General features: G+C 35.9%; 1 protein-coding gene across 3 annotated transcripts in view; it reads right to left on the reverse strand.

Annotated features, from left to right (window-relative positions):
- The window catches only part of CGNL1 (cingulin like 1), a 59,002-nt gene that overhangs the window by 7,726 nt on the left and 34,895 nt on the right, over positions 1 to 16,381 (reverse strand). For all 3 annotated transcript variants that reach the window (XM_069867291.1, XM_069867290.1, XM_069867292.1), the window contains exons 9-14: positions 13,971 to 14,177; positions 13,563 to 13,667; positions 8,199 to 8,351; positions 7,375 to 7,545; positions 5,057 to 5,218; positions 4,092 to 4,181 (exon numbers count right to left, since the gene is read on the reverse strand). In XM_069867291.1, the coding sequence (XP_069723392.1) occupies positions 4,092 to 4,181; positions 5,057 to 5,218; positions 7,375 to 7,545; positions 8,199 to 8,351; positions 13,563 to 13,667; positions 13,971 to 14,177 (888 nt within the window). The remainder of the gene's footprint in view (positions 1 to 4,091; positions 4,182 to 5,056; positions 5,219 to 7,374; positions 7,546 to 8,198; positions 8,352 to 13,562; positions 13,668 to 13,970; positions 14,178 to 16,381) is intronic.

Raw genomic sequence — 16,381 nt, forward strand, 5'->3', positions numbered from 1 at the left:
TGCTAAGAATGTGAAGGTTAAAGAAGGAGAGCACAGGAAATTTCACCTTAGGTCTTTTTTCTTTTTTTTTCAACATTATATTAAAGGATAGATATTAGTGAATCACATGTTTAAAGCAAGTAATTTACACTGTTACTTTTAGCTTCTAAATGATTATCTGAATACAAATAATGGCAGGAACACATGCAGCTGCATATGTTATGTCACAGAATGGTTTCAGAACAGCGGAAGGCATTCCTGAAAACTAAGGTCGTAACAGTTACTGGACTGCAAATGTTAGCATGTGGCTGTGTTCTTAACAGCTGGGTAATTCCCTAAAAGCTCTCATTGTCACTTAGAAGCCTAGTAATAATGTTTTATAGATTCTATAGTAAAATACTATTTTATGTATTATTATTTTAATAGAAAAATTAGAATTCACTTGTGTATGCAAAACCTGCATTTGTTCATTAAACAAATGAACAAAGTTACAACGTGAGGGATTACACAAAATTTATTCAGCTGCAACTGCTTTAGCCATGAAGGCAGACACAGAAAAAATAAATCAAAATTTGTAGTAAAATGAATGACTAATTAAAAATGTTACTGTTAAGCAAAGAAAGGGGGTTTGTTTTATGCAGGAACTTGCTTAATGGACCACTCTGAAGTTCCACTGTGCTCTTACTGTGCTCAAAGGCTGTAACAAATTTGTGCAACCTTCCCAAGATCTCAAATTAAGGAATTATTTACAGGATAATTATTATATTTCCAAGATGACTGCTACCATTGTTGGACACCTCATGGTAAAAGCAACCTCACAGAAAAACAGTACTCTATCTGATTAGGATCAGAAAGCTATGTGCAAATATATACAAGCTCTTGTAAACAGAGAAGGGCAGCAGGACAACTCTTGCTTAGGGAGGGAGAAACTGTTTTCACTTCTATCCCTGCATTTTTCATTAGTAAACACATTAATTAACATCCACAAAGGAAAAAAAGCAGTTGATTGCCAAAACGTGCTCAAATTTCTCACTTATTTCATGTCAGTTAAGATAGACTCTGGGTATGTACTGTGTGGTACATACCCATGTTGTGCTTCACATTCTACCTTTCCTATAACTAATATATTCTAATTATGCTAAAAGAATAAACTGTTTCTGCAGCTCAGGGCAACAGTTATCACAGCTGGATTTGAAGAATGCTAACAACAAAGAATTGAGAAAAGCAATAGTACCAGATTTTTACAAAGCTTTATTAGACATAACAGCATTTTGCACCGGTTTTAGGGTTAGAAGCAGCTGTTGAGCTCATTATTAGCAGAACTAATTTGATTTCTAGTAATATTTTAGATGCTACCACCATTGTTTACCATCTTACACTAGCTTTATCGTTTATGTTTCTGGTTAATACCCAAGTAAAGAAAAGAAAAATATATGTGCCTATACACATATCTATTGACCTACTTAGACAATTCTCAAGTATGTGACCAAAAAGATGATACTTGACAAACAAACAGGCTAAATCCAAACAAACCTCTTTGAACCTTCATAACTGAAAAGCAATCTTCATGTCTGAAATTTCATTTTTTTGCTTCCCATACCTGATGCCAGCTAAAGAGCAGGTATACAGCTATCCATCAGGAATGCTTTAGCAAAAAGAAGCGAATGATGCAGTCAGTGCAATTTTATCCCTCTGATTTATTCTAAAATTGTCATGGAAACTAGTAAGTGCATTTTTCACACTCTGAAGTCAATAAATCCATGTTTGCATTTTCACAGAATACAAAAATTGAAGAGGGTGTCTTAAGTATTTTTCAATTATGTTTGATAAAACAAAATGGCAAGAAGTACTTCATTTCACTTGTTTGGAAGAAAAAAACCCATCAGTCCTGTCCCTGCTCACTTGAGACTCAAAGGGCATCTGAGCACTCCAGCTCTGTGTGTACACACACAGATTGATTGATCATTTTGCTCCTTCCAGAGCTGCTAATATCTAATCATTTAAAAACTAAAAAGATACGATCTACTTTCCCCCAAATTTTTTTTACTGTTCTCTCGTTGTTGTAATAATTCTTGAGATCAGGCTAGGAAAAGCATGAACAGGGTCTCATGCAATCATTTCCAGATTCAAACGGGTGTTTAAATTAAGGAAGGATAACATTCCATGGTAAATGAAACGTGAACTATCAGCCTTGCCAAAGTTTATTCAAACATTTAGCTTTATGTAAAATAGAACCAGTTGCTTAAATTTGTTTTTACGAGAAATGTGTTATAGTTCATTATCAGTACATTAAAATAACATATTTATAATACAAAAAATATTACCAGAAATACAGATCTTACCAAAACTAATCCATTCTAATTTCTCATGTCATTATAAACGCTTAGCAGACCCTGAAATCTCTTCAGTAATTTGACTACTTAGTCATTCTGGCATAAAATCAAAACAAAGCAACCTTTGTAACTCATGTGTGAAATGAGAAACTCCAGACCTCAAAATAAACACGTCTCTTACCCATTATGTAACATTTCAGTCACCCATCTGTATTTCAGGTTTCCATTCAGTTAGCAAATTGACCTACTACAGTACCCACTATTGCAGCTATGACTAAGGTTCTTTTATCCCAGGCTTACAACACAGGCATAGACTCTAGAATTAAAAGCTTCCTAATGTAACAATAGGATGACCCCACATTATTATGGGTCCTTTACATTCTATTTCACCCACTGACTGAGTCTGTAAAATATCAGTGGGATAACGGCAAAAAAACCATTGTGAAATCAAATAGAATCTGAGTAACAGAGTCCCAATAAAGCAGTAATGGTGCCTCAGGGTTTCAAGGATGCATGAAAGAAAGCTGAGCTTTAATTCACTTTAGAACTCTCCAAGTATCTCAGTGGAATATGCAATTTCATATCTTTCAAAATATAAAGCTAAGGCAAAGAACATTGTCTGGTCTATGATATTCCAAGACAGCCACATCACCATGTTCCTTTCTGTGGAGTAATCAAAAGCTTGCATACTACTGACTACTCAACCATGGATGCTCTGGTTACTTTCTCAGTCATCAGGCCTTAGCCTCTACTTTTCTGGTTTATCATAAATCTTTGTTGCAGGACCTATAATTTCGTATGTGAGTTCTTTCACAGATCTTGAATAACATTATTAAGGCCTCTTTCTTCAGAATAGGGAACTCCTAATTGTCTTAGACTTCGTGACTTCCAGCTCAATGGTCTCATTTCAATTAGCCTGCTCCATGTCCGCAAACCTGCGCTTTCACTGGCCTTACTGAAGACAGAAGCAAAATATTCATTTATTTGAGGAGGCTTACCTGGATTGCTTTTTATCTTGACTGATAACTCATTATATAGTTTCCACAACTTTGTTCTTCTCACTACACAGTCCAGAAACTTTTTGTTACTTGTCTTAATTACTATGATAGGTCTCACTTCACATTTTCTACCCCATGAGACACATTAATACATCTTTCTTCCCCTCTTTCTGGGCTATCTACTCATATAACACTTCTGGAACTAATGACTGTTTTATGTGGGAAACACTTTCCAGCTGTCTTATCTTTGATATAAACTTAATCAGTTTTTACATTTATAATGAAAACAAAACTTCCTCTCTGCCGAAACTGGCCAGCATGTTCAATTCACCTGACTTCACTTATTAACTCCACAATTTCCTAAGCTCCTTCTTTCAAATCATTACTCTACTGTGCTGACCTGGTTTAAAAATTCTGATCTTTCAATCCAAGATACTTTCTACAGCCAAGCTTTCTCCGATAGCCTCACCACCATTACCAATGATTACTTGAAGCTCACTGCATCAAAAATGATGATATGGGTCTTCAGTCTTTCTATGTGTTTCTATTATCTGTGTCAGTCTTCCAGTTAGAAAAACAGGAAAAATTTGGTTCGTGATGACATGGAGGAGCATCTCTAAACATGTTTGTGAACGCTGATTTTCTTTATTTACTTACTCCACTTAAGTGTAATATAGTAACCTTACTGATAATTACCATTTTAGTTAATCAATATTGTGTGTGATCCTATTAAGACTTTTTCCTCATCATTATACGGCAGTTGAAAAACTTGTTCAAGTACCTGTTCTCTGCATCTACTGATCCTCTCAGACAACAAATCTGAGTTAGTCTTTTCTTCATCAAGCTCAAGTTCCAGGTGAGATAACTTGTCCTAAGTGGAACAAAGAAAAGTAATTTCAACATAGTACTTTCCCATCCTCTTCAGATTGCTACCATGGCATTCTTCTCAAGGACTTGGACTACCTGAAAGAATAGGCTTGAAAAGGGAAATGCCTCTAAAAACGTGTACAGAATCTAGAAAAAGGGATGACAAGTAGATAAGCCTTTATAATGAACTTGTTTGTCCGTCAGAGGTAAAACAGAAGTTTTGTTTCCTTTTTCAATCACTCCAATGTATTTCATGAAAATAAGAGAAATTCTGTAATGTTTCTAGAATGTCTATGTTACATTATGTTTGGAAGACAAATTTATTTTCATGAGTACAAAGGTATAAAGGTTTGTTTATGAAAGTCAAATGACAGCTTAGGTGAACTGAACCAGTTACAAAGCTAACCCTGTAACAACATAGTTTTTCTAACAATGTTATTTAGGTGCCTGACATTAACTGGTATCAGATGCTAAATAGAACTTACACTTCCAAATATTTTTGAAGTCCTGAGTGATGGGCCTAACAATGAAAAGAATACAATTTTGCCTGATAAACTCCAGAGAAAATTAATTAAAAAGAAAGCTAATTAAAATTATGAAAGAACAATTGCAATTTAAAACACATTGTCCTACAGTGGATATGCTAACAGATCACCTTTAGAATATGTCAGAATAATTCCTGCAGCAGTACCACATGGATTTTCAACAACTTCCATTTATTTTGTTTCTTCCCAGAAAATTTCTTGACTTAGTATAAGCACTATTGAGCAACAAATAAAGTATCAGTGTGCTACCAAACTTATATTAAATCCAAAACACATCACTATACCAGCTACTAAGAAGAAAATGAACTCTGCCCCAGCTGAAAACAATGCATACCTCCATTACTTTGATTTGTCTTGCCCGATCATCTTTTAAGTGAGTTTTGGCTTCCAGTTCATACTCCAAGCTTTTCACAGTCTGCTCTAGCAGCTGAGTTTTAGTTATTGCTTCATCCTGAGCTCTCTGGTGGTCCCTCAAGTTTTCTTCCATAAGACGCATCTGAAACAATAAGATTATGGTAGAACACTTTGTACTGTGCTTTCTATATATCAGTGATGCTAGTAAAGAGGACTGACGCAGACATGAGAGATCTGGAAGTGTGACAAGAATTGCGTTGAGTTATATGCTTTTCACAGTAATTTTTCCTTTATCCACAAGATGGCACCAAGAAAAAAAACTTGGATTAAATATCAGATGTAAAGAAATGCTTCATACTATATGTTTTACAGTGACGATTATACATAGCAAAGGGCTTGGGTGGCGCTATTTTTCCCCAGTTACAGCAAGCCAAAATATTTACATTTTTCTAAACGGTTATATCCTTGGAAATTTCACTATATTATTCTTTTCCTTTCCACACTACCAATACTTTAGCTTTTAAATAATTACATAGTTCACATTTCTGAGCACTTTGATGACTGCATTTTACCAATCACATCATTGCAAACACATATATGTGATGGTATATATGATTCATTGGTATAACTTTTAGATGTAGTAGGGCTATCTGCTGAGGACAAGAGATTCTTACTTTAACAAGTGTACTCAATAAAATTTTCTCAAAACTTCACAGTACTTTACAAAAAATATACGTGATGAGAGGGAGGTTAGGTGAGAGTGTGAGCACTCCTTATACTTTTAACTTGACAATAAAATAATGTATTAGTAACTATTTAGGGGGGTCTGTTACCTATTGCCAAGTTCTGACAACAAAATGCTAGACATCTGCATGACTTGGTGAATGGCTACGTAAGTGCAGATATCTGCCTATTAATAGTATTTCAAATGCATTTAATGTTTCAAACGTTAGCAGACCATTTCAGACAAAGCAATGAGAAATTCTCATACTGCCCTGCAAAACTATTTCATCATTTTTCTGCTAGAACAGAGACTCATTCATGTTGAATAGAAGGACTATCTAGTTGTACTTCTTGTTAAACACAAAAGAGGAAGAGATAATAAAAACTTTAAATTGTCCTTAGTATTCAGTCTCTCCAAAAAGTCTGCTGTTTAACTTGCCTATCCTATATTTTCAGATTTTGTCTTGTCTTTTGCAGCCAGATGCCAAACTACATTTTTAAAGCCCTAGGATTTTAAATATTGCCTCATGGAGATTCAAAATTCCACATGCAGTACATTTTGTCTTTTATATAGTGTTGGGATGAAGGTTTATTTTGTTCTGACATTTTTTCTTTGTCTTTGTTTTTCAGTTAAGATAGCACTGTAAGTATTTTTTGTAACAACTAAACAGTGCGTATACATATTTACATATACATATATTTTATTTAAGCTGTCTAGTCTCATTTATTCAGCTTGAGAATTCTCAATATCCCAGTTTTATCTTTCACACTTCATTATAAGTCTTCATCCATTTACAAAAGCTCTCTGTCCCTGAATGGAATAGATGCAGATGGAAGACAGAATAATATATCAGAACTACACTTTATTCTACTGCTGTTCTTTTAAATTGAATTTAAAACAATTTTGTCAGGGGAGAAAGCAACATAAAAGAAGTTCTGAACTGGAAAAATCAAAATATTAAAGTATTCTATGCATAGAAAAAACTGTGACCAGTGCATTCTCATAGTTTTTCCAACTGCAGAACAAGTGCATGCAGATCTTCAAAAGACTGGATTGCCTTTATGCAAAATTTACATGCTAAGAGGTAGGCACTTCAAGACTGTGGTTGATTCTTGGTTATGTAGACACCTTTGTCATTTAAATCTGCAGCTTGACTCATATGAAGGAAGAGGAGAATGTGTGTCGACTCCTTTAGAGCCAGGGTTTAGGGTGCGTGGTTTTTTTCCTAAATAACTGTTGGCTTTTTTTTTTTCCTAATTCAAGAATATTTTCACATTCTCAATTCCTTCAGTAGCAGGCAGCAGATCATCAATGGAATCCTTCTCATATCACTTAAGATATATTCGTCAAACACAGCATTTATCTGTCATAAACAGGAAACACCATTTCCCTGGCAGAAGTAATATGTTTGATCATCAGCATGAAGAATGAAACTCAAAAGCATGCTGACTGAGATCAGACTCTCATGATGAAGTACACAAAGGCAAGATAGCAAACATTTATTGTCTTGAAAACTATCTGAGCTGTATTCTAGGCCAAAGGTTAAAATGTGTACTGGACTTATGAGTCATTACCTCATCTTGCATTCTCATGGTTGTCAGGCGTGCTTTTTCTGCCTCTAGGTTTTTCTCCTTTAATTGCCTCTGCACATCTGCAAGCGCCCTGCAATTCTTCTCCTTGTATTCATCAAGCTGGTTCTGAAGCTCCAGAGTTGATGTTCTTGAGATCTCTACCATTTCAGATATCTTGGGAAAAAAGTACATATAACTTTTTTCCTACAATAGTGCTACAAAATATCCCATCATGCTTAATACACCAAAAGATTTTTTCCCCCTCACGTTCAATATTCAGCTCTGTATTTGCAAATGGAAAATTTATCAAATGTTCCCAAACAAATTAATTTCCATGCAGAAGTGTGAAAACATAGAACATTAAGGTTATTTTCTAATAGTCTGCGTGGCAAGACTGTTCTCTGTCAGCAGTTCTTCCAGCTCACTGACATAATGAACTGTACAGTCACACTTCAGTACACCAATATTAAGCTGTGCAGTTTACACACAGATGGCAAAATAAATCTAATGCAGTAGCATGTTGAGAATCAGCTGTAAAACTCTAAAATACCGCTATAGCATATATTAGAACTAAATTCAAGTCTAGGATGTTTTGTTTAAACAAAACAAAACTGTTATAAAACAGTACTTTGAAATAGCACTGTTCCAATCACTGCTCCAGCCCTGAAAGCTTTTATTGATAGACTCCAGGTTAAAGAAACTAATAGTAAAGTTTGCATTTCAATTTCTTTTACATGTTAAAGAAAACCATTTCTTTATTATTCAGAAGCTCGTTTACTTCTGCCACATATTTAGATTCCTGCAGCCTCTCTTGAGTGAACTCATACCTCCTCCTGTAACTTTTCAATAGTCTTGTTCAGTTGCCATCGTTCATTCTCCATTTCATTCTGTATCTGCTTTAACTGTTCTTTCTGGTGAGTTTCATCTTTTAACTGCTGGGTTAACTGTTGCCGTTCCTGCGAAATACAACGGATGTTCTCCTGCAGGAGATTATGAAATACATATAATGAAATGCAGACCCTCTTTTCTAATGCCTTGAAGGATTGGTATACAACAGTAATACCATCACCTGTTGCAACATTAAGACCGACTTAATTTTAAACAAAAAAAAAGTTGATGGTGTTACAGTTTTTGTAGCCAGGATAGGAGAAACATTTTTCTAGCAATGCAGTACTTTTTATTTCCTATAAATTCCTAGAACACTGTTGCAACATTTGAAGGACCAAATATAGACCTCTGTCATGACTGCTACGTGGAAAGCATACATTCCTCTGCAGCTGCACACATCAGCAAATCCTGCCCAAGGTTCAATATCCAGGCTTCCCATTTTCCTATATGCTGCTTTTAATGCTTCCTTAAAACTTTCCTCAACATCAACCATTTTCCCCAGTTAAAAAATAAATAAATAAAATACAAATCTGTTTCTACGAGTGAGAAATCATCAGTGGGGATAATTTTTCCTGTTGCTGTGCTTCTATTGCACTGAAAAGCCCTAATCAACATGGTGTCTTGCTGTGACAGATGTTGTGAAAAGCAGAACTTCACAGTTCCTAGCACAGAAATCCCCTTCCTGAAAGAACTTTTGGTATTAATGTTCAAACCAGACCCTTATTATCTGGATTAAATTTTGAATTAACTGCAAAGCTATGCTGTATGCTCGTCTATCAGGAGCTCCAAACGTTCCTGCAATGTTGTTCAGGATAGAATCATAGAATCACCAGGTTGGAAGAGACCCACTGGATCATTGAGTCCAACCATTCCTATCAAACACTAAACCATGTCCCTTAGCACCTCGTCCACCCGTGCCTTAAACACCTCCAGGGAAGGTGACTCAACCACCTCCCTGGGCAGCCTGTTCCAGTGCCCAGTGACCCTTTCTGTGAAAAATTTTTTCCTCATGTCCAGCCTAAATCTCCCCTGGCGGAGCTTGAGGCCATTCCCTCTTGTCCTGTCCCCTACACCCTCCATCTTCTAAATGTTGTCCATCAGCAGAATAACTGATCGTCATAAGTTCATTCCAATACAAGAAAAGCAAGTCATCTTCCAGCTGCATATTGGGACTCTCACCTCTTCCTCCTCCCTCCATAATAAAATATCTTAATGGCCCTTCTCTAAATAGACACTACCAGACCAAAAAAGGGGTTTGTTTTTACAAAGTCTTAGAGACACCATTAATTCGATTAAAAACAGCTTATGGGCAGTTTAAATTTTTCCAACAGAAAAATGTAAATAATTAAAATCAACATAAATTGTGAAAAGCATTCCCGAACACTGTTTTACATTTTAATATTGGAAATCTAAAGTTTTGTCAAATATCTGATACTTATCATGCTTACTTTATTACACATCAAAAAAGTTTAAATGTGAAAATGCAGTAGGATTTCTGTAGGCAATATAGATCAGATAGAGCACAAAAAAAAATCGGTTTGTTATAAGAGAAAAGAAAGAACATTATCAAATGTTAGAAGTTAAGAGATATCTTTAGAATTGTTAGAATTATGGTGGATGCCCAAGAAGTGCATCTGTAACCCTAAAACATGCTGGGGGCTAACAGATCTTGTTTTGCAAGGCCTAATTCTACACTAGAAGTGGTTTAGCTGACACCAATGGATTTGAGGAACTTGAAAAGGTTCAACTTCAGTATTTCAGTTCTAAAAGTTTTGGTACCCTGCTAATGTGCTGTATTTGAACAGGTTTAAAACCGCATGTGCGCCCCCCTCCCCGCCATCAGCCTTTCACAGATCATTTAACTTTACTGTTTGTTTACACATCCTTGAGAAACAAACTGCACAGACACAGATCAGTGAAATTCACTGTGGTAAGATAATGATGCCAGCAGGATGCTGTCCTTTGCCATAGAATAATTTATTCTGCAAATACTGAAATTACCACTAGAGCACAGTAGAGTCTTTGTTGTTTTGCTAAAAAAACAACCATCAGAAAAGTTGATAACCTAGGCACAGGGTAAAAATATTCCTCATGAAAATCGAGCATTGCTACAGAAACCTATCTCTGTTTTAATAAAACCCCTATATATTACAACAGATGCTCCTTCATTCCTGTGTATAATACTCTGAATAGTATTACATGTCATACGCACACACATAGTTTCTCACGAACAATTGTTTTCCTTGGGCAACACAGATTAGGATGTGGCATTTCCCTTTTCTAGATTAGCTGATAAAAGAGAAAAATACCGATAAAAATTAGGATACGTAACTTAACATTAATATTTAAGGTAGACCATTATATCACGTTAGAAACAACTCAACTCCCATTTATATCACTTTTCTTACATCAGGTATTATTTGTCAGTTGCCAATTTAAAGTCAGCCTGTAGTGGCAATTAATTGCTTTGTGAAGAAATGTGCAAATGAGGCTAACTCCTCCAAGAACATTTTCTCATTTTCAGGTTGGTGGACAGACAGCAGTCCAGAACAGCAGAAGGCATAAAATAACAATAGAACACACACGCATTTCCACATAACAGAGAAGGAAAGAAAACAAAATGGGGGAAAGCAAAAGTAGCAACTTGCTTTTACAGTAACCTGTAAGATCTTTGTGATACTTCCTTGCTTTCCAAACAATATCAGCTGAACCATCACTTTGCAAAATTAATGATTGCTTTCAACTGATAACTGAAAATTAAGAATGTATTTCACCTTTGAGGGCTCTGCAACACTAATTTTATGTGCCTAACATTATTTACCACAATGAAAAGATAAATTTCACATTCTTCCACTCATGGAAAGAATTCTGCATGCTGACTGTTCAATTTAAAATACACAGAACACCTGGCACTACCATTTATAATGTTGGTATAACTGATATTTTGTAATACACTGCAGTATCATATGTGCTATGGTTAAGGTGCATGAAAATTATATTAAACATTCCTGAGATAATTCTCAAGAAACTTCCAAAAGTCTCCTCAATGTAGCAAAAATGTTAAGATGTATTTCACTTCTTGAAACAGTAGACTACGCTGGAGAGGCTACCCTAAAACAGAGGTTATAGCACTGTGTGAGACACCACAAAAAATATCACTTGCCTGAGCATCCATAAAGAAAATTTCCACACAAGGAGGATGATTTTATAAAAACCCATTAAAACAAATTGTCTATTCCAGCTTTAACTTTAGAGTAGAAATCTGGGATAGAGGAGGCATAGGTTTGTCTATGTTTACAGTAATTGTTACTATTTTATTCATATTGTCATTGTCTTTCTCATACTAGTCCACATTAAAAGTAATTATGTAAAAACCAAGATGGGCCAGTTAGGAATTAAATTTCACTGTGATAAGCATTATTACTGTGCCAAGGTTTGTTGTCCAAATAGCCAAAGGTAATACAATGCCAAATCAGCCTATTTCACAACATCATTCATTAAAACAAGCAAAAATCTAGAGACAGAAAGGCTGAATTGTTCTAAACAAAAAGGACCGCTGACTACATCCTGAAGTCCACCAGCGCTTTTATGCGGTGGACAAGAATAGTGTAGAATCAGAAAGAAGATTAAGCTTGGTGTGACAGAAATTAGGCGTAAGTTGTGAATAAAATGACAAGACCGACTCTTCTATCTGTCACCTTCCCTAGATTTCTTTAATTTGGAGACCCAGCCTGAAGGCAGCACTACTTGGCATGATGCCCTGAAGGATGCATAAACAGGAAAAGAAAGAACACACTTCTCAAGCAACTTGACCCAAAGCTAATCAAGATGCAGGAGATGCATATGGTGTGCCGACTCATGTTGTGCAGAAAGGTCACGCCAGACTGTGACAGAAGGGAGTTCTTAGAGAACAGTGCTAAATGGAAGGTAATGATGAGCAATGGGCCCTCTACTGTGACTGTGCAGACTATCAGCAATACACACATGCAAATTTGGAGAGCTGGTGAGGTAGAATAGGTGAACAGATTTATACAAGGAAAAGAACCAACCAACTAAAAGCCTCAGATGAAACTTACTGACTTAGTTACAAGGAACCTAGGCTTAAAACATCATTTCGTAGAAACAAAACTTCCTTAGACATACTGTTAGAACCCTATATTCTGGAAGAACATGCCATTTTAAAGACAGTAGTATTCTCACCATTATTAAGTGAACCATGAGAACACCTGGTTAATACAATCTTCCCCTGGCTTATAATCCACTTAATAATAAAATAATCCACTTATAGCTAAGTTTCATTTTCATATTTTTAGAAGAGTAATGTAAATTTTGTTTTGAAGACAAGGGAAAACATCTGTTCAATTAAAAAGAGAGCCACTAGCACTGTACACATACCTCATTTTTCAGACTGATTTGCTTGATATAATCCCTTAAAATCTTTTCTTCTAGAAGCACAACTAAGAATTCTGAACTACCTGATACTGTAAAAATAAATGCTTCTTTGGTACACGTAAAAGGAGAATTACAAAGAGGAAAGCTTAAGTTTGCAACTTTTTCAGATATAGATTATGAGACCAGTAAGAAGAGTAAGATTTATACACATTCACCTCCTTACTAAACAGATTTGAATTTTCATTGCATCTGAATCATTCTATCTTTACTCATATACAATATTGCCAACATCCCTCTCCACTGCTCTGAAGCAGATGTGCATTCTCCACAGATTCATTTCTGGGTTAATCTGGAAGAAAGCATATCCATTCCTGGATATTGAGCAGAGTAAGAGAAAAGGGAACTTCAAACACAGCTTAAGAGGCTGCAAGTCCTACTGATATTTGTTAAATTTCCCAAGGTTTGTGATGTAATATACCAGTTCCATTCAATATTTTCAAATAAGACAGGTTCATAAAAAAAAAAAGAAGAAAATTTCTTGATATTTGTCTACTACAAACATTTTTAATTGTTTACATGTAAATACTGACACACAAACAGAACTGAATGATCATTCAAAATAATAAAACAGATCTTATAAAGCCTTAGGCAGTTTATTTTGCAATTCATCTCCCTGAAATTTTGCTAGATCCATGGAAACAAAAAACCAAGAAAAAATACCATAGTAAGAAAGCAATATTAATTAGATTATGCTATGCTTCAGGAAACATTAAAATATTACAGTGAGGTCTGGCCTTTAAAACAAAGGCTACTTCAAAAAGAATAAGATATTGCTCTGCAGAAAGCAATGGTGACTCAGATAACAAACAGGAAATTTAAAATTTAATTATTCCAAATTGCTTTGTACTTACCTGCATATCTTCTAGTTGGCTTTCCAAAGACCTTTTTAACACTACCAAATCTTTTGCCTCCTTCTCAACATGTTTTAAAGCTTCTTCTAATTGTTCTTTCTCTTCCTGCAATGAGATGTTTTGATACATATAGAAATAGTGGCAAAGACTTTAATCCGACAAGTAAACTGAGCTATTAAGTATGTTCACTCCGGCCTATCACTGACCTTCCCAGTTCCAAGCTGCGGCTTGCTTTTACACTGGTTTTCACTTGAGAAATCTTTCCTACCCGTATCAGTAAAGCACATCCTGCTTCCTGAAAGCCTGCTGGTTTTGCTTAGCCTTCCCTCCTTTTATCAGTTTTGATCTACAATGCATCCTTTGCAAACAGAAAGGAGACTACTTAAAGGGCTTGTTTGCTTAACTTACCTCATATGTCCTGATTTTCTCCTTCATAGAATTTTCTCCTCCTTTCATACTATCAATTTGTTTGTGCAACTCTTCAATTTTACTCTCTAGCAACTCAACTGTTCTCTTCAACTGTTCATTTTCCTCTGTCAGCTCTTTGACTTGATTTTCTATGCTACTTCGCACTTCTTGTGCGGCGTTTCTTTCACTGGCAAGGACAGCGGCACTCTAGTGAAAACAAAATATGTCACGTTTTAAAAAGATAATAATAATAGATGCTATTTTCCAACAAAAGTTCACATGGCACCACACAACCATAGCTAGGACATACCATTAAAATATCAACAAAAGTTTTAAATGAAAGTCTGTATGCATTCCAAACATTTTTATCCTTCATCTTATTGTGGGGAACACATAAGCATTTTTTTTCTCAGGCATACTTAAATGCTGAAGTAGCGTACAACACCTGAAGTCTCATACCTGCCATCATATATTTTCACCTTAACATCTTTCTCTTCATTTCCCCAAAATATTTTCATTACCATTCCCTACTGTTAGGTAATCACAAGTAATCTAAAAAACTTAACAGACATAAAAGCCATGTGGGCCCCTAAAGAAGAACATATTAATGAAGAGCATCTTCCACAGCAACACAAAGTTTAGGCAATGTCACTGCACTGCTTATTCCAAGCGTTAACCTAAAACACTCTGCATCCAACCAACTGTCTGTGCGGCTGCAGAGTAAATCGACTCAGGGGACAGTATCAACTGTAATACAAACACACAAATACAAACAGGCCTTGACACAAAAAAAAAAAAGAAAAGAAAAGGAGGGGGTAGGGGAGGTGTTCCGGGGGAAAGAGCCCCAATCCTTTTCAAAACATAGTCCCACAAAGTGCTGTGCCAGCACAGAAGAGCAGACAGCAAGCAGGCATGAACAAGCCTGGAAGTACCTTACAGTGCAATCAGTGCAGCTCGTATTATACAATCTGCGTTTCATACAGCCCACACTTTGAGCTGTACTTATTCAGCAGAAGTTCTGCTAGGTTTTCACTAAGTGCCTGAGGCTGGAAGGAGTTTAACTACTGAGTCCAACTTGTATTTGAAAAGATATGCTTTGTATTTTTTCAGAAACTCTTATCAATATTCAGCACAAAGGCAAATTACAATAAACTACTCATCACAATTTATCATGCAGTGATACACTTCTTTTTGGCAGGGCAACTGGCTGCAGCATGTAACTTTTCAGAGCTAACCACCACCTTAGTCTCACCACGTGCCCTCTCTAAAACACCCTACCATTTATTGTGGAAACCATGAGTGGAAGTCTGTCTACGCAGTTATACTATCCATACTGTTATACTACAACACAGACCAGTTAGGTACTTGTAAACACTAATTCTGAGGAGTAAAGAGCTGAAAGGATTTAACTTTGCTCTTCACTGATTTGTCAGTAACAACCTCCTCCAAAGAACATTAAAAAATCCAAGGTATAATTTGTAGTTCTTGCTCTTGGCCATTAAGGGTTTAATACAAAGCAATGCTCCAATACAAAGGTCCGGTTCTCATGTATAGACTCACTTCCTCCTACATGAAGGCTTTAAACAACAGCAAGAACACCACAACAGACATATGAGTTGATCTAGACCAGTATTCTCTCCAGTGGCCATTGTGGATGTTTATGGATGAAGAACTATGGGGCGAACCTTTTCCCATTACATACTCCTAGCTCTCACTGTTTTTACTTCATGAATGTATTGTCCCTTAATTTCTCTAATCCCTTTTGTATCCATTTATACCTTTCGCCTCTATTATCCAGTGACAATAGGTAATTACACATTAATTACTGAAGCATAACGTTTTTGCATGTGAAATTGCATTTATCTGGGTGAAAACAAAAGAAATCCGATTGAGTAGTTTGGTAATAAACTATTTTGGGATGTTTTATGAAAGCATGAAAATCACTTTTCAGTTACGCCATTTCTGATTGTAGCTCCTGATTTTCCCCTCCCCATCCCTAAAAGGAATAAGCAAAGTTATATAAAAGGGTGTTTACAAAGTGCACCCGCATAAGATTGTTTTCTAGGAAGCAACAGCTTTAAAATCATGCAAATTAGTTTGATAAAGCATAGCTCAGAAAACACTCTACTGTCTACGGGGTCAATGAACTTATACAAAAACTGGCAGCATAAGCAGGCTGACAAGTTCTGGTCTTTTGAAAATACTGAAAAAACTTGTTCTTCTAAGTACACGACTACGTAAAAGCTGCAAAATAAAACTCTAGGGATGCTTTTAATTTCTCACATACTGGAATTCCACTAACGTTTATATATTCCTTTAATTTTTGCTTTTTGCATACAGCCAAGTTTTACTAATTAGCAAGCACTCCACCAGTGGCTCCTTTTTGTCTCATTTCCCCCCTTTCTGGAGCT

The sequence above is a fragment of the Phaenicophaeus curvirostris genome, chromosome 12 (genome assembly GCF_032191515.1).
Source record: "Phaenicophaeus curvirostris isolate KB17595 chromosome 12, BPBGC_Pcur_1.0, whole genome shotgun sequence".
NCBI lineage: Eukaryota > Metazoa > Chordata > Aves > Cuculiformes > Cuculidae > Phaenicophaeus > Phaenicophaeus curvirostris.